The sequence below is a fragment of the Tinamus guttatus genome, unplaced genomic scaffold (assembly GCF_059628265.1).
Source record: "Tinamus guttatus ecotype Peru unplaced genomic scaffold, ASM5962826v1 Tinamus_guttatus_pri_ptg000314l, whole genome shotgun sequence".
NCBI classification, from domain to species: domain Eukaryota; kingdom Metazoa; phylum Chordata; class Aves; order Tinamiformes; family Tinamidae; genus Tinamus; species Tinamus guttatus.
This window is the reverse complement of record NW_028288848.1, coordinates 8,546,699-8,565,104: the sequence shown is the minus strand read 5'-3', so window position 1 is coordinate 8,565,104 and position 18,406 is coordinate 8,546,699. Positions and strand designations below refer to the sequence as shown.

The following is an 18,406-nucleotide window of genomic DNA, read 5'->3' as shown; positions in this document are numbered from 1 at the left end:
ATCTTTTATAGATGGAAGTTTCAGCTACCCCAACTGTTCATCCCTTTTGGCAATCTTTAATATTCATGAAGTTAATTTAGTCTTGAAATAAAAATATTTAAAATAACTTTTATTTACATTCCAGGGCGTATGGGAATAAACTTCCATCATCCAGGAACAGATAATATTATGGCTCTTAATAGTAAGTAGTTAATATCTAATGACTAATAATCATGTTCAATATTCTTTCTCATACTATCCATATGTATATGCGGCTATGCTGCCAAATGAAAAATGTGCAGTGGTAGTAGTTTAACTGAGCTTTATGTGCACTCTCTTAAAATAACTTCATAACTCAGTTATCTGTGATTTCCCGGGTAGAGCTGGTGGCTGAGCACGTCATGCAGCTGGAATAGGGTTCTGCTCCTTCCGTGCACACGTGGCTCTGCACGTGTTCCTTCTGTAAATTTAATTTCTGATATCTCTGCAGACTTGCTGATTTTGTTGGGAAGTGTTACAACTTTTACTTAAAATTGAATCTACTGGTGGCATTTAGTTTTTTGGTTTCTCTTGATTTTTTTGAAGAAATTTTCCCTGCCACATATGTGTAACCCAAAGAAAAGATGTTTGTGGAAATGTTCAGCAAGCTATTCCTCGTTTTTTTTTTTTTTTTTTTTTTTTTTAAAAAAGTCTGCAATGAATTTACATCTTCACAGAAAAAAGAAAGTATTTTGAAATATGAGTATTTGCTTAGAATGTTGTATTAGTCAGATGTATTAGCATTAGTTTACTAACTTGTTTATAATATTTTATGGTTTACAATTTTACTTTTATGTGTTGTTGAAAGCTTCAGATATTTAGATTCCTATAATTACATTTTGTATAGTACCAAACGTAATTAAAAATTAATTTTGTAAATGAAACATGGAAAATTCCTTATAGACATTTTCAAGGAAGTATGCAGTTGAGTAAGCTATAACTTTTAAGCTTTAGACATTTAATCACAATTTTTAAAATGTATAATACTTACCCTTAGTACTCTTTCCCTTAGCCTTACATAGTTAATTATATGAATTTTTGGCACTTTCTGTTGTCATAGGTATGACATACGCCACATTTTGTTAGAGGGCCCACAAAATTATTGAAGTCAGGTAATTAACTGGGAGAATGCTCCATCTAATTAAAGATATTTTTGAATGGGAAAGCTGGTCAAGTATATGTGTGGGTCTGTGTAAATAAGTTCTGCCCAGCACAGTCTGCCATGCTTTGACATCATTTCTGGTCTCAGAATGCTTTTTTTTGTTCTTATGTGGGCATTCCAATAAGATGATTTCAATAAGTTGAATTTGAATTTTTAAAACAATTGATATCCATCCATTATAGAATATGTAGCAATATTTCTTGCAGAGTAGGGATTGTTGAAAGATGGGATCAAAGTGAGTCCCCAAATGAAACGTCTCTAATTTTGCATGATACGGCAATTTTTGGTTTGAGTCTGTTATCCCTAAGTAGATGAATATATTCTCTTCTAGTTTCTCTCATTGATAGACAAATTATAGAAGAAACTGCCTTTTTAGTGGAAACAAAATTTTAAAAAAATGATTTTCTAATTTCCTGTCTAATGCCTTTGAATTTTTACAGGCAGCTCTGTAATCTGTCTCTGTAATCTGCAAAAATGAAGATTCTTCCTTGCTATAGACCTGGTATAGGGCTAAAAGAATAGCAGAAATAACTGATGATCCTAAACAAAACATGTTTATACATTTTTACAATGTAAAATAATATGAAGTTGTTTAATACTAATTGTTTACAGATGTGGAATCATAAATACACAATTTATACAAAATACTAGCAATACTGTTCTTTTCAGTAAAATTCAGGACAAAGCATTAAATAAGGACTTTTACATTGTCTGTCTCTTGCATCTCTTCTGCCTCTCGTTATTTACTAGAAGTCAAACAATTTTTGGCCATTACTAAGTGCCCAGAAGCCAGAGTTATTGTACTATGAAGCTATTCTTTTTTGCTCTTAAATCTTTGATTTAAAGATTTCTCAAAATTTAAGATCAAAAGCAAGTGTTTGGGTACACAGGCTTAGAAATTACTTGTAGTTGATCGTGTAAATCTTTTTATATGCAGCTAAAACTAACAAATTTGGAACTATGTAACTCGCATATGATCCATGTTCTTTGCCTTGGTGAAATACAATAAGAAATCGTAATTCAAGGAGAACTATTCTTACTTCTGCCAGAATGGCCACAGTTTGGATAAAGAAAATTTCCCAAAAGAGATTCTAGCTCAATAATTTTTGGAAGAAAATGGAGAATTTAGGTAACTTACTCAAATCATGACAATACTTGTCATGTCTACATATAATTTCTATACAACCAAACATTGGCTGCTGCTGAATTCACAAAACATAACCTCCACATTACTTTTATAGTCACTACATAAGCATTTGTATCTCTTCTTGCTAAGAATCAGTAATAATCCCCCAGACTTTTCAAAATATGGTATAATGACCTCTCAGAAGTTACATTACAGTCTAAGTTCATGCCTGCAGCAATACAAAACTTTACTCGAAATGTTGAGTAAGAGGGCAGCTATTCTGAGTGGTGTTCAGCTGTTTGCCTCCTTCTCATCCGCCATGGCCTCACTTCCAAATGTGCTCTAGCTGGTATCGATTACAACCTTTTGAAACATGGGATTTCCCTTACTGGTCACCTTGAGCCCCTGCGTAGAATTACCGGGGTTGCCCTGTGGAGAGCAGGCATCATGTGCCGTTCAGCTGACCTTAAAATCTCTCTTAGGGAAGCCCTGCTACCACCATTTTGGTCATCCCTATGGGAAGTCATCCTTTCAAAGCACTGAGTACCTGAAATTATAATATCAGTGGGACAGCAAAGAGTGTTTGTAAATGCCTAGAATCCTATGAATGCTTTTCTTGTTGTTAATTGTTGTGCTTGTACGCATATATAAGAGCAGGTTTATAGAACAGTGAGGTTTGAAGGTCAAAACAAGAGTAAGGGTTTTACTGAGGAAAGTGCAGCGCAAAATATTCAGGGTGACTGAGTCTAAACCTCAAGAGTTTATAAGCAAAAGCAAGGTGAAAATATTCCCATCTGGAAACACTGAGACAAGAAGAGGGAAAGCTAATGTTTTTAGATATATTTACTGTTGAAGAACTTGCTGATACCGAATAAAATTTAACTTCTGTAAATTTACATACACTACTTTCTCCTTTACTACTATTTACACAAGAAGTTTTAATTTTAAACTAGTAACTAATTTTAATAACTAGTTTTAATCTTAAAAAAATCTTCTCAAAATAAAAAGTAACAAATAATATCACTACTTGATTACAAACTCTGTTTTAATTAATATAATCTTAATCTTGAGATAAAGATACAAGATTTTTTTTTAAAGAGAACATTTAGCTACAGCAACTTATTAGATGAATGTGATACTATAATTTCTAGCAGTGGCATAAATGGAATTACTGATTTTTTTTGTGTAAATTTGTTATGATCTTATAGACACTAAGTATTGATTGAGACAACTTAAGTTAATGTTTACAATACTAATTAAAATGGAAAATAAGTTAATTTGCTTGGCTTAAATAAAATCTGGGTTTCTCTGTCCCCTTTTCTTGCTAGCATTTGCTGCCATTTGAAAACAAACATTTCCACAGCTATTGGTTATGTCATGGGATACTGGGCTTTCTTTTGAGTTACTATGTAGTCCTTTAACTTATATTAGAAGTAAGTGATCAGCTGCATGCTAGCTGGTGAGCTACCACCAGTGCTTCTGGTGAACTCCAAAAAGCCAACAGCAAACTTGAGTGCAAGGGTGGTGGATGGGGTAAAGGGAGAGAAGGGGAGTCAACTGGGGTGAGATCTTCCCCAAAGAAGCCCAGCACTGTTACTGGGGGCTTGTATTAGCTTCTATAAAATGAGTTTGCACTAAAAATAGATTTAAGAACAAACAAACTTGTGACCTGCTAGAATTGTGTTTTTCCTAAAGATCCCACCTGCGATGACTTTGCATTGCAATTGAGCTGCAGATGCTCCCTCTGGACATGTATCATCTGTGAGGCCTGGTGCTGTTTGCTCCCCATCAGATTGTCTTTCCTGTTTTTCATAGAAGTGTAATTTAATAATTTGATCTGAATAAAATAGATTGAGAAGTGTATTGAGGTATTGTTTTGGGGAACATTTTTGATATTTGTATGAAGAGTTTGTTTTCATTAATATAAATAATAGTTAGGTGAGGAATTGTTTGTGCTATGACAAAGAATGTAGTGTCAGAGAGATTATTTGATTTTGTATTTACTTGCTTCTATGGCTTTTAAAGTTGCTTTGTCTCTTGAGATCTATTGTACTTGGCTCTTTATCTTATGTATATTTTTTTCAAACCTTATAGGAAAGTTTCTGAAATAGGGTCTTGTGTTTGAATCTTTTGCTGTTTTAATTGATACACCTTGAAATGAGCAGTTCTTAATAGATTTATTGAATTATTTTTGTCTTCCAAAATCCTCAGTTCAGTAGCTTAGTGGCAATTTAGTAGTTGACAAAAGCATGATTTTTGCAGCGATAACATTCTGGGTGAATATGCAGCTAACTTGCCAGAGGTGTTTCTCTTGTCTAATAGTTTTTTCTTTTTCTTCACTCTCTCTTTTTTCTTTTTTCTTTTCTTTTCCTATCCTGAGTAGGATTTACGCGAGTAATGATTTTACTGGATAGAGGTCCAAAAGTTGATGCTTGAATTTGCTATAAAATTGAAGGCTATCTGGAATGAGTTTAACCCTCCGTCTTTGTGAAAATACTGATTGGAAAAATCAGTATCAGATGTGAAAATACTTACTCAATTTCTGGTTATATAGCTCAATTCCAAATTTCAAACAATCTGTAAGATAAATTGCTAAATTTTGCAAGAAAATTGGTACCTTCTTACTGGAATTCAGTGAAATCTTTAGCTCTGTTATGAAGTCAGTCAACTGATCTGTTGCTGATTCATTTTCATGTAGGGAATAATATAAAGGAATAAAAGATGCTTAAGATTTTCAAAGCAAAACCTAGTTAAACTGTGAAGAGCCTGGAGTTTATTTCACTGGAGCGATGATGGAATAGCAAAGGGTTCACGAGTGTCCCAGAGTGTGCAAACTGTCACTGTATATTTAGCCTTGTTAGGTTTTCAGAGTTTTTTTTATATATATACAAAACTTTGTTAGGAACAATAGTTAATCCTGATTCTGCCTTGAGGAAATGGACTCTATGATACCTCAAAGTCGCTTCTATACGTGTTTAATAACATAAAATAATTCATGGGGGCAGCAATTAGAAATCCTTCTCAGTTCTTTCTCCCTATCAAGTTTTTATAGTAGCATCTGCATTTTCGGAGTTCTGATTTGGCTGTTACTGAGAGCAGTATCTCTTATCATTGACTGCTGAAACTGCTTTTTCTAGGAGAGACAAATTTCTTAACATTTCTTCTTTTTAATCCCACTTTCCAGCTCTTCACTACCTTATTTGCTTTTCCACAACTTTTGCTGCCTCGCAGCCTCAGCAATGTGCATTCCTTTCATTTGTGCAATCCGCTCTACTGTGAACGAGTGCCATCTGTTTCTGCAGCATTTATGATCAGGCCTTGCCAAACTTTTCCATAACCCTTATGCATGATGCTTGAAGTGAGGAGACTTGCAGTCAGGGATTAGATTCAGTAGTTCAGAGGCAATATGAAGATAGTTCCTGTCATCCAAGCTGTTAAGAGTGTGAGCTTTATCTACTTCCTTAACCAAACAATGAAAACAGGTAAGTCTCCCCTCCTGCGCAGATGCTAAACCATTAAATGTGCCTGAGGAGCTATGGCTGGGTATCAAATGGCAGATTAAAAAGACGTTTTGCAGTTCACATGTCTTGATGGAGTATTTGAGGTCGTCTGTGTGGACCTTAAGCTGCATACAGCTTGCAAGTAGATTGTGTTTTTACCAGTGATGGGATTCAGCTTGTGGAATTGGTGACACGCCAACATATATTGGCAAGGAGCTAGTTGGAGCACTTGCTCTGCTAGCATTGAGAAGAAGTGAACCAGAAGGGACTGTTGAGGCTGATATCACGAAATTATCCTAACAGCCATCTGCACATCCAGCCTATCTATCAGTGGAGATTGAGAACGATCTTTTGAAACCACTCATAAATGGACAACAATTCATCCCAATCCCTAAATCTCAATTACTTGCATTAATCCTTTCTTTCAAACACCTCTTACAAATGGTAGAGGTCAGAAGTCTTGTCTTTTGTAAAGTTATTCCCTGGGGCAGACATACAAAAAGGGAAAGAAAGAACAATATTTTCCTATACAAGTTGCTCTGTTGCATTGCTCATCACTGAAAACAGGCCCCCCAAATCTCTAACACTGAAACATGATGGAATAAAAATATTTTTAAACGATATCCTGGACAAAGTAGGGTGGGCAATATCTACAAATGATAGAATGTATAGAAAACTTGTTTGGAAACAAATAGTTTTCTATGCCTATAGTGCTCAGTACAAACATACTAATGCAAGAAACACAAAAGTTAATAGAGAACCATGTTTTATTCTTTATTGCTCCAAGTACAGTTCTTATTTTTCCACATGTTTACACATTTGACCAGCTCAGTTTTATCATGCTGCATTCCTTTATCAGCTTGTTTCTTCTCTAGAAATCGTTAGCCAAAGAACAGTATTTTATTTGCAGTACATTTATGCTGTTCTTATTAAACATCTGCCTGATTTTTGTATGGAAACTGTTCTTGTCAATCTTGACTGCTATTTCAGTTTGAAAGAAATGATGAATTGATTCTAAACTCTGTTTATGAGCACAAATTCATATTTAATTTTTGGTTTGCTACAAAATCAGTTACTCAAGTTGTTTCAGATTTGGCTACTGCTGGTCATATGCATCCAACTGTGTGAAAATCCACTTTTTAAATAGAACATTCCTTACTTATCTCTGAGTTTTTCTTATGAGTTTTGACTGAGTTTTGACAGTTCATTAAACAATCTTGAGCATATTCAATTTTTCATATTTAAGAACAATCTAGTAATTTACAAAGATGCAATATTCATATGTCTAATATTAGAAATTCCCAATAACCCGAATGAGGTCTTTAAAGCAGATGACAGAAATTCTGGCTATGTCGCATATATTTCTAGCATCTGGCTTTCTTGTTAAATACACACAAATACTTGTTCATGGTCTAAGTATTTTAACAGTATAAAAGCAGGATTCCTAGATTGTTCTGTTCATTTGCTCTTTAATGTTAGTTCAACAAAAATAGTTCTTCACTGAGTTCAAGTTGTGTGTTACAGAGATATTGTTATAGCAAAGATACATTGTGTGATTATCCTCGATTCCATCACCTTCTCTGGCTTCATTATTTCAGTTTTCCCTGGAATTGTTTCAGTTGTAAACTTCCAGATCTCTGAAGTACTTCAGAGACTAACTATTCAAAACAAAAAGCCTGACATATTTTCCTTTCCAAATTTAGAATGTTATTGCATAACTCATACTGTCCTAAAGCAAGTATTGTTCTGAACTGCTGAATGCTTCAAGTCAAATGAGTTTTCCAAGTTAGAAATAAGATACCAGTAGTCTATAAATCAAGGAGGTTCCCAGTCATGTCAAATAAGCTTTTCTTTAACCCTTCTAACCCCAAATTTCATATTTTGAAATGTTGACTCTTTTTTTCCATAGAGATAATGCTATTTTACTAATATTTAAGATGTGTGTCTTTGATATTGTGGACATTATCACTGTAGAACAAGATAAGATTTAGCATTAACAGTGTAGAAAAACTGTTGCTAACATTCTCAAAACACTTTCTATTAAGTGTTCTGTAAAATGCAATAATATAAATAAATGATGTTCCTTATGTCTTCATCCTGATCGAGTTCACCTTTAGCTTTGTTTTAGAAATAGTTTAGATCTAGCTCTTTTGAGCTAGCCATTTTTGGATTCACAAATCTATGATTTCCTTGAAATGCTAACCATCTATTTAATCACAGACAAGGGGCAGGCAGATTGGCCCCATATTATAACAAAGGAATGAGAGAGAGGGAGAGAGAGAAAAAAGACATCTCTGTGAGGACAGAAAAATTAATCTGTAGAACAGATGGTTAACTTATAATTCACTATCTGCTTTGTCATATGAAATGTCATGACTTAGACATTTTAGTTTGTCTAAAATAAACCAAACTTTTAAGGGGTTTACCTAACCAGTCAAAATTATTTTCACAGGTCAGCATATAGCAATTGCTATAATGCAATAGCATTATAACAACTGTGTTCTTTTTTCTAATAGTCTCATTTTTTCCAGTAAAGACCATTGTGCACCACCCAGATTCTAGCACAAGGGAAAAACAATAATCCTATCTATATCATTGCTGCAATCTGTAAAGAGAAGCTTTCACAGCTTGTACGTTATATATTTCTGTTAGAAGCTGACTAAAAGGCAGGGTAACAAAATTAATTTGGCAATAGTATCTGCTGTATGAACACACTGGAAGAACATTGACTTGTCTATAGATATAAGATCAAATTTTTAATAAGGTCTGATGCATTTGAAAGAAGTTTCCTGAAGGTTCTCTGGCATATTAATATGGCCATAATGAAGCTGCTGAAAACTTTTGATCTTTTTGACATAGTTGACAAATACTCAAATTTCTATAGAGGTAATTTCCTTAATGATAGTGATTTTCACATGCTCAATAAATACCAGTACCATGTGATCAGCTGCATTAAAAATTGTGAAGAATGTGCTGGTGTGTCAGTGAAACTTTTTAATTGTTTTACTGGCTTTCTCCCATGTACAGCCGGCTATTTTTCTAGGAAAGCTCTTCCCCACAGTTTCTAATCCATAAAAATTAAGCTCTTAACTAGAATTGAAAAAAAAAAAAAAAACAGAATGGAAACTCATTGCTTCTTCACATGGCTAACATCTGTTGTTGCTACGGGAAACAGGAGATCTAGTAAGGTGTTTGTTGTTCTTAACTTAAAAGGCTTGGTTCTTGGGGATATTGAGCTATAAAATATCATTACACCTTCTTGTACTGATGTCCTGTGACAGCATTTAATTGAGCCATTTGAGCCGTGTCAGGTAGTGCACAATCCTAGGCAGAATTTTCATGTAGTCATCACTGCTGTCTATTTTTGCGAGGTGCCAATAATTTTACCTCTGTTACCTTATAACTGAAATCTATTGTGAAAAATGTATGTCACAAGCCATATAATAGGGGATTTAAAAAGCAGAGACCCTCAGTCTGGGGAGGAGAAGGCCTGAGGGCAGGTGAGATGGAGCCTTACAAAATAGCGAAGGTGATAGGCGAGGGAAACATAGGGCCGCAGTCCACAGCAAAATGAGAGGTGCTTGGAGAAACTTCCGGTAGATCCATTTAAAGCCCACAAAAATAAGTGTTTCCATCTCCTTTTGGAGCTTGCTGCCTCCAGAACTTGTGGCAGTGGATGATATCAGCAGGTTCAAAAAGGCTTTAGATCATGAGGTCGGGGGGGTGGTAGGAGCAGGATCATGAGGTGGGGATGTGGTAGGAGCAGGAGGGGCCTCCTGATACCGTGGATGCTAAGGGAGAGAGAGTAGTGGCCAGTCTAGCATGTTATTTCTAGTGCCCCTCTTGAAAGCAGAGTATTTCTGTCTGGACGGACCCTTAAGGCTTACCCAGTAGGGCATTTCCTAGGATTTCTTTCAGGTATTCTAGCTGAGCCATGTGATTCAGGCCTACGTACAGTGGGCACATAGACATATACTAGGTGATGCCTAGTTTGTGAGAATCTGTTTAGTCAAAGTCCTTTATTTTCTTTAGCTATCTTCTTAGTTTCATCTCTTTCAAGTAAATTGCCGAAACCTGCCTTGTTAATTCTGGAAAATCATTTATGTAATTCTGGTATTTATTTACACATTTTGCTTTGTTAAACAGATGTCCCCTTTTGTGTTGGAACTCTCCAACTTAAACAATACGGAAATAACCAAACGTGCCCCCAGTCTTGGCAGTGAACTAGAATAAAGGTGTTTTTATGGTTGAGGAGGTAAAATTTATAAACTTTATAAAAATTTGCAAGTGCGTTTTTTATGCCAGAGAGAGAACCCTTCCCTTGACTGCCAGATAAGACACTGCAAATTCAAGCTTTTAAAGTTCTTCTCTTTCATCAGTTTCATATAGCTCTTCTTGAGCTGTATTTTAACATTGCAGCATTTCAGTTGAGTTTGTTTCATTGAAACAATTCTCATCTTAGTTGCAAACTTAGTTGCAGTTCCAGGATTATCAGAAGATTAAAAAAAAATAAGGTACCTTTCTAATTCATGCATGCAGTTTAGGCCATAGTGTTTATGCATCTTTATTCTGCTTGTCAGAGTTGAAGAAAACTGCACAGAGATGGAGAAACGCTAATGCAATCATGATCATTCAGTGAAGTTCAGAGTTGCACAATCAATAGGTTTCTGCCTGCAACTATCAGTTTAAATGTTTTTTAGTAAAATCCATTCATTGCCTCTTAAAGTAGCTACATTTCATCAACACTGTGATGGTACCTAGAAAGTGATGAGGTACCTAGGAAGGAATGACTTCTTGTGTTGAATTTTGAAACCATCTGGAAATGTTTTCTGTGCAACTAGAGGTTCCTGTTTAGCTGCAAAAGTACACGTACATTCAGTATGAATGACAGAAGAAAGTGCATCTCTGTCTCTATATGGGAAGGCCTGAGGTTTTACAGGAGGGGGTCTTATGGAAGCAGGGTGGATGAAGGACCTGGATGAAGTGGAACGGAGAGAGGAGTCCCGAGGAAGAGCGAGCCGCTGGGCAGCTCCTGGGGGTGCTGCGTAGGGCGTAGGAGAAGAGCTGGGTTTGGCCCTGCTTCCTGGTGGAACAGCCTGGCGGGACTCTTAGCCATTTGCTTACCTGGGAAGGCCACTGATATTTCTTGTAATATTGAGGTTCCTCTGTAGTGTAAATATAATGTTTTTCAGGTAATTTTCTTGTATTCTAAAGCTTCAGAACAAAAAGTGCTGCTGTTTGCATTTCTGTTCATATTATCAAATATTTGATTGCTCTGTGGCTTACTTCTGCACTTGTACAACGTTGTGGATTTTGCCATAGATGAATGTCATATTGAAATGGTATATGATGGTTATTTAAAAAAACTGATGGTTATTTAAAAAAAAAAAAAGTCAATCTGTTTTTATTAGTCTGGACCTATTGAATAATGAGTTTGATTTTGTTAGGATTTTAGCATTTACAGATGGCTATTTAACTTGAAAAATAATTGGAAAATACTATCCACAAACTTGGATAAACTCCACAACTCCACAAACTCCACAAATGAGAAATGAATTATTTTAATTAAGATGGTGATGTTTACTGTTTCTTAAAACCATAATTCAGAAGTCTTATAGTGTTATAAGTCTGATTTGCCTGCTTTATTTTTTCAAATACTTTGATATATAGAAAACTTGCACAGCAGGTATGTTCTTTTTTTCCCCTGGCTGTGTCATCTTGAAACTTTTTCTCTTGTCCTGGGTGGTTTGAAATTCATCTTGAACTTTTAAAAATGTATTTTCCTTCTTTATGGTGGGAGGGAGAAAGAGAAGAAGTCGAAGCTACATTTTCTTTGCTTTTGGAGCTAAATCTAATGTCAGCTATACCGACAATTTTCTTCTGTGTTTACATGCAGCCAGGAGCTATGGGCGGAGAAGAGGTAAAAGTATTTACTAAATGTTTTACTTGCTGAATAGTGCGAGGAATAAATATTTAGTTTTCTTATGATGTTACCATTTTAATCATTTTGTTGATCAATTGCTTTTTATAAATCAATCTGATATTTTTTTATTTGCAAAATATCTCCAATTAAGACCAGCTTAAAACAATGATGATTTTGAACAGGTAACTTGAAATGTTTTGCTACTGCTAGTGAATTGACAGATGAGTAAATGTAAAGACTTTTTTCCAAGATAAATGTTTATGAATTTAAATATGTAGGGTCCTGAAAAGGATTCTTCTTTTTTTGGGTAGAAGTGTTACATTTAATTAGCTCATTGAACACTTCAAAAGCACTTGAGTACTTGGTGAGGCATCTTTTCTTTCACTTAATGTTACACTTAGCTATTGCATTGGATTGCCTGAGGTGGGACATGGTGAAATACCAATAATTGTCCTCAGCACTGAATGTTTATAATGAAAAGAAATAACATTTGACTGAGCCTCTTCTAATTGTATTTCATTGTTTAAGCAACCCCTAAAAATAAAAACAGATTGAAAATATTTTACAAATGTAGTACAGTGCTGCATGTAAGTTTGATTTGAGAGATTAATGAACATGGACAATAACAAGCTTAATGACCACCAAAAAAGCTACTGATTTATCTTGTTTTATATACTGTACTGCAGCTTACACAAGCAGCTCTTATGGAGAAAATAACTGAGCACTTTCATTGTTTCTTCTTATGATTTATGAAAGAAACAAATGAAAAATGTATTTTTGTGACAGCTAAGCATATGATTTGTGTCACTTTGAATGTCATTTTTTTCCCTCACTACAGTCTAGAGATGCAGATTTGTGAGGAAGCTTAGAGACAAAATTAGCTGTTCAAGCAAACCGGTAGTCTAGAATTAGCTTGTAACTTGCACATATACAGAGACTGAGTTGTAGTTAGCTATACAGACTATACTGGTGCAGTTTTTAATACAGATTTTGAACTATTTGTGTTCAAATCCAAATATTTGTATTTTCTTCAGTAGCAAAAATTATTTTTTAAAAAATGTAGTATTAAAAAACAATTTTTTTGGTGGCCCTCCTTCCCTGCCCATCTTTTCTGAGAAGAGGTGGTTGTTACAGATGTTGAAAGCATCCCAATGCTTCTGCTTCTTCAGTGCCTCCATGGTACTGACACCACTTGGAAAGATTGTCATGTATAAAATATCCTCTCTATGAATGGGAACCCTGATTAATCTCGTTAAAAGATTGTGGCAAATGTTTGCAGATTGATCAAATGGCACCAAAATGGGGGAGAATTTGGGAATCAGTTGGACACAATAGACTTGCTGCAATTCATATTTACTTGTAGAAGTGAAATACAGTGATGTGGCAGTAATTTGATAGATGCAAGTTAGGCTGTAAAATGAGTGTCTTACGCAAATTGTAGTAATAACAAAACAGGGCAAGCAAGTTCTGAATGTGTTGGACTTTCAGTTTTTTTTTATGCTACTAAAAAGCATGTTTCACTTCATAATATTTTTGCTGTGTGAAATTGTCTTTTCTGTGGTAACAAGTAGATTTTTTTTTGTCTTGTCATCTATGTTAGGGATTTTGTGACTTGCCTACTTGTATAGTACTTAAGTCTGTGGCATTCATGCTTTTTCATTACCTTGAATTTTATAATGTTGCTTTGAGTGTTCTTATCTTAGGTGTGAAATTCTACCATACTCTATTTTATAAGATTTGTTTGTCAAATGGTCTCATGTTTCCCTCCTAATTAGTGGTTTTACCTTTTTTGCTGTTGTAGTATCCAGAGGCAGATCAGGGCAGGGCCTCTCTTAGTTTATTATAATTGACAATATTAGTGTTTGGTCTTAACACTGTGACTAAGCATCTTTAGTGAGAAGAGGCTTTGTCAGAAGTTTCTTGTGGTTTGCAATAGCCTATCTGTGCTGTGCTTGATCCCCTGTTCTCTTTGAGCAGAGAAGAGCCTTTTCTTTGCAGCCTTGCTGCTTAGAGCTGCTCTTGTTTTCAACAATTTATCAGATGTGTAAGCAAAGCCATGGAAAGGCAGCCCAGGTACACTAACAGCTTGTACGTTCCAGGTGAAGGAAGCCAGCATAGAAAACAGGGCATTTAGAGATGCCTTCCCATAATACTCCCCAGAGATCTGTTTCTGGGGATTTTTTGAGTTGATGTCCCGATATTTATTGCAATAGGATGTGTTTTTCTTCTGCTCATGCTCATTCCATTTTCTGAACCCATGTAAAATTCTTAGCATCCTAAAAAGCCTGTGCTGTGTGGAAAAGATGGTGAACAAGCATATCCTAGTCCCTTTAAATATCTATATATCTTATTTAATTATAAAGTTTTAAATCGCCTCTTGTATTCCAGCATGCCTTCCTTTGATATGTCAAATTCTGTTAATGGCTAATAATTTTTTATGTGAAGGTAAGTTGGTGGGGAAAATACATTAGAACAGATTATTTAGCTTCTTAAAAGTGCCATATTTCAAATTGCCTACTTTTTAGGGAGATTTCAGATTTGATACTCTTACCCTATTTTAGCCTTCCTAATTATTCTCCTCATGCATTTGCTCTTACACAAAAATGTGTCTGTGTGTATATGCATGACCTGCTAGCGTGTTACTGAGCAGTTCAGCAAGAATAGTCTTTCATATTTTATGGCATAAAGCTGCCATTTCAGATAATAGTTGTTCTAGACTTCAACTAACAGCATCTCAAAACCCTTTTGCAGTTGTGGCATTTGCCACATGGAAGCAGTTGGAAGCACCAACTCTCATGTTGGTGCTTCCAAGCACAATAATGGAGCGCTTCAGTAGATTTTGCACCTCAGGTCTCTGTCAACATGATGCACTCTGTATGTTCTAATCCTTTCCTTGTACCTGGTTGTGCGTAAAAGCTCAGGCTGGTGCTCATTGTCTGTCAGAACATCTTTCTGTTTTTCATTTGTTTGTTCTCCATAAATAGGATTACTGCTTCTTTTTGTAATCTACGCTTTACTACTGAAGTTTCTGTTACTGATTCTCCCAGGATAGACTTTTTTTTTTTTTTTTTCTATAGTGTGCTCCTGCACATCTTGATTTTTCTCCTTGCTCCCATTTTTACTTCTCTGTACTTCCATATATTGTTAACACCAATATATAGATTAACTCTTCTTAGCTTTTGCTGGAAGTCACTTTAATGTGTTTCATTATTTTTGAATTTAATCATGTGTGTTATATTTAATTATATATATTATATATGGGTATTTTAAATCTGCTATAAACTGTTTGTATCAATTATAATTCTGCTCCTGGAAGCAATCCTCCATGATATGAGGAGGCAGTTAGCCTTTTCAGAGCTCAGATGTGGTTTCCATTTCTATGTCTCTCTATATTAAAAAATTTAGTTTTCAGCTCAGGTATAAGGAGATAAATGCTAAAGTTGGCATGAGCTATAGTACTCCTTATATAAAGCCTTTGAATACTTTTCCTATCTTCTGGTTGAATGTCTGTTCTTATGGTAATTCCTGCATACCTGCTCAATAGCAACTAACTTATGTATTTTCATCAATCAGGCAAATAGCAGCCATTTATGTTGGTTTGTGTTGGTTCATTACTGAAAGTATGTTTTAACACCGAGTAGCAGCTTAACAGGTTGCCCCAGTTAACAACTTTTCTCTTCAGGCAGAATGTAAGCTTTTGTGGTTTATTTAGTAAATCTCTTAAAGATTAGATCCTATTATCCGAGCTGCTTGCCTCGCCTACCTGCGTAATATCAACTCCCCAAAGCTTTTCTCTGCTTATTTTGCTCTTTGCCCCTCTGCTCTGCCCTGCCTGAGCCCCTCTGTGCCGAGGAGGAGATGATGCAGCCTCGGGGCTGGGACCCTGCGGGCCCTCCGAGCAGCGTCTCGAGGGATCTGCTCTTTAAGACCTGGTCTTGAAGATTTAAACCTCTCAGAATTGGTTTAAAATACAAATCTTGCAAAGGTTCCTTCTGCGGCTATGACACACAATTTAATCACATAACCTGTTTTTTTTATTTATTAGGCATTTATAAGAACTTCTATTTTTAAAGCTGTTAGGTTTGGCTACTAAGAATAATACAGTTAAATACTGGAAAAACATAAGAAATACTAATGAACATATAATTTGGATTACTGAGGTACTTAATTGAGCCCTATAATGCAAATTCTGTTAAAACAAAGCTGAACCTTAAAAAAAAAAGTTATAACACTTAGGTTTTTACTGAAAGATTTATTTCTCGAGAAAATAGCTTTAACTATAGATACTACAAAATCTGTTACAGGTCGGTCTTCACTCTTTCCTTTTGAAGATGGCTTCCTAGACGACAGTCATGGTGATCAGTCGTTATCATCGGGTCTCAGCTCTCCAACACGCTGTCAGAATGGTGAAAGAGTGGAACGCTATTCTAGAAAGGTGTTTGTTGGAGGTCTTCCTCCTGACATTGATGAAGGTACTGTGAAAGAGTTATGATGGTGGGGGGCATTGGCATTCATATAATTACTTAGGAAAGGTCACCTTTTTGTAAAACAGGTGTATTTTTCAGGTATGCCATTGGTAGTGTTTGGGGCATTATTTAAAACAAACCAAATCCCCCTCAGATCTGAAAACTTACTTGATGTTCTGTTGTACTATAGATCGGAAAAGATAAGGACAGAAGTGCCTGTCTGTATGTGTAAAGTGGGAAAACTGAAAAAGGGAGATTTGTGCTATCATTTGTGCCTCTGCACTCTATCCCTTTTCTTTTAAAAATTTTTGGGTACTCTAAGTAACTTGTTAATGGATTCTGACCATAATCATAAATTGGACTTAAACAGCTCTCATCCCCAACTTACATACAGTGATTCAGTTGGCAAATGCAGGCCATTTCATATGGTTATAATAACTATCTTAGTAGGAACAGTCATTTTTCCAGTCCATACCTCCTTTACTTGTACATGCCAACACTCTTCCCACCCAGCCTAAAGGCATCACTGATCCTGATTTTCTGCCAAATTTAAAAGCCTAAACTATATATAGTTTTAATAAAGAAATAGCTATATGGTTCAGCCTTGCTAAGCCTAAACAAGGCACAATTTCCATAAAGGAACAGTACACATTGGCAGCCTGTGGTTTACCAACAGCTCGAATGTAGTTCCCGTGTCACACAGTGAGTCGCAGGGCCGTTGGAACCGGGGCTGCTGCTGCTGGGAAATCTCCCTCCGCAGCTCTTGGAAGGAGCCAGTCAGCAGGAATTGCTGCCATGAGCACTGCTGGGCGCTCCGAACCAAAATACGCACTCGGCCTTGTCCCACAAGGAAGCAGCGTGGCCACCTGGGAGTTATTACCTTCCTATGAGACACCTACTACAATAACACCTTTTTCCTTCAGCTTCTGAGGACGTGTATGTGTTTTGTGGCTCTAGTGCAGTTTGTTGGGTCACATAAACTGTCTGCATCTCAAATTGCAATCAAAAAGTTAGGAAACCACTTCCTTTCTCTTCAGACTGTTTTTTTTTCCCTTGATGGTTTGTCACTCATTTATCTAGCATCACATTAGACCTAATACAGACAAAAATATTAACAGAACTGAACATGCTTTTTCCAGAAACATCTGCATGTACAGATTGTCCTGTGGAAAGGTTTGAGAGAGGTGTTTTCCTTTTTTTTTTTTTTTTTAAATGATGTTTCAAAAGCAAAGAAATAATTTGTTAGTTCAGGGGAAATGCTCAGAGGGGACAGAGGAAGGTGTAGCCCTCCCCAGTCATGTCATCTGATGCAGCCTGTGTTCTAGGTCATGCAACAAGGAGTGGCCATGCTGACATGTAGCTCTTCCATCAGTCCCAGGTGGCTGCATCTGACCCAGCTTTGTGGCTATTATTAGAAGTAGACCACAGCTGAAGCATATTCACTTTTGATAGATCATGTTTGCATTTAATCCTGCTGCAACCCTGCATTAGTGGAAGGCAAAGCCATTTTTAAGTAGCAGAGTATAACACAGAGATGAAGGAATATTTGGACATTTTATACGTATATTGTTTCAATTTTCCTTGTTTTTAAAACATACGGAAAACCATCTGTAATGTTTTTAAAGTAAGAATGTTTGCCACTGTCAGTATTCAGTTTTTCTCTAAGGTGCCTCATTTGTATTTTGTAGATGAGATCACTGCCAGCTTTCGTAGGTTTGGACCTCTTGTGGTGGACTGGCCTCACAAAGCTGAAAGCAAGTCATATTTTCCACCTAAAGGTAATTAACTTAAAATACATGTATGCAGACTGTTCTGGTAAAAGGAAACTATTTCTGCAATGTGGTGATCCATAACAAAGAAAGGATTTGATGAATTCTTTCTCTTTCAGTAAGCATATTTTTAGGAGTTGTCATGATGGGAGAAACACAGATCAATGAACAAGATGTGGTCTTGTGTATGCACGTCCAGCTGTGAAAAGGGTTGAGCCTAGAATCCATGAACTGGGCCTTAATTTATACTAGGTTAACTTTAGAAGGAAAGTTGCATTTTAGAAGGAAGAAGGAAGGAACTTCCTTTAGGAGGAAGTTATGTTTTCTAATGCTGAATCTGCAGTGTGTTTTCTGTAGAAACTATTGGAACGACTGTGTAGACAAGATCTTTTTTCAGGGTCTAAAACTTGCTGGTAGATGGGGTACATGGTATTTCATCAGG

General features: G+C 36.0%; 1 protein-coding gene across 6 annotated transcripts in view; it reads left to right on the top strand.

Annotated features, from left to right (window-relative positions):
- Positions 1-18,406, top strand: part of CPEB3 (cytoplasmic polyadenylation element binding protein 3) — a 77,638-nt gene that overhangs the window by 34,394 nt on the left and 24,838 nt on the right. For 3 of the 6 annotated variants that reach the window (XM_088528767.1, XM_088528764.1, XM_088528762.1), the window contains exons 4-7: positions 125-181; positions 11,703-11,726; positions 16,034-16,201; positions 17,884-17,973. In XM_088528767.1, the coding sequence (XP_088384893.1) occupies positions 125-181; positions 11,703-11,726; positions 16,034-16,201; positions 17,884-17,973 (339 nt within the window). The remainder of the gene's footprint in view (positions 1-124; positions 182-11,702; positions 11,727-16,033; positions 16,202-17,883; positions 17,974-18,406) is intronic. The other 3 variants (XM_088528765.1, XM_088528763.1, XM_088528766.1) reach the window with 2 other exon arrangements.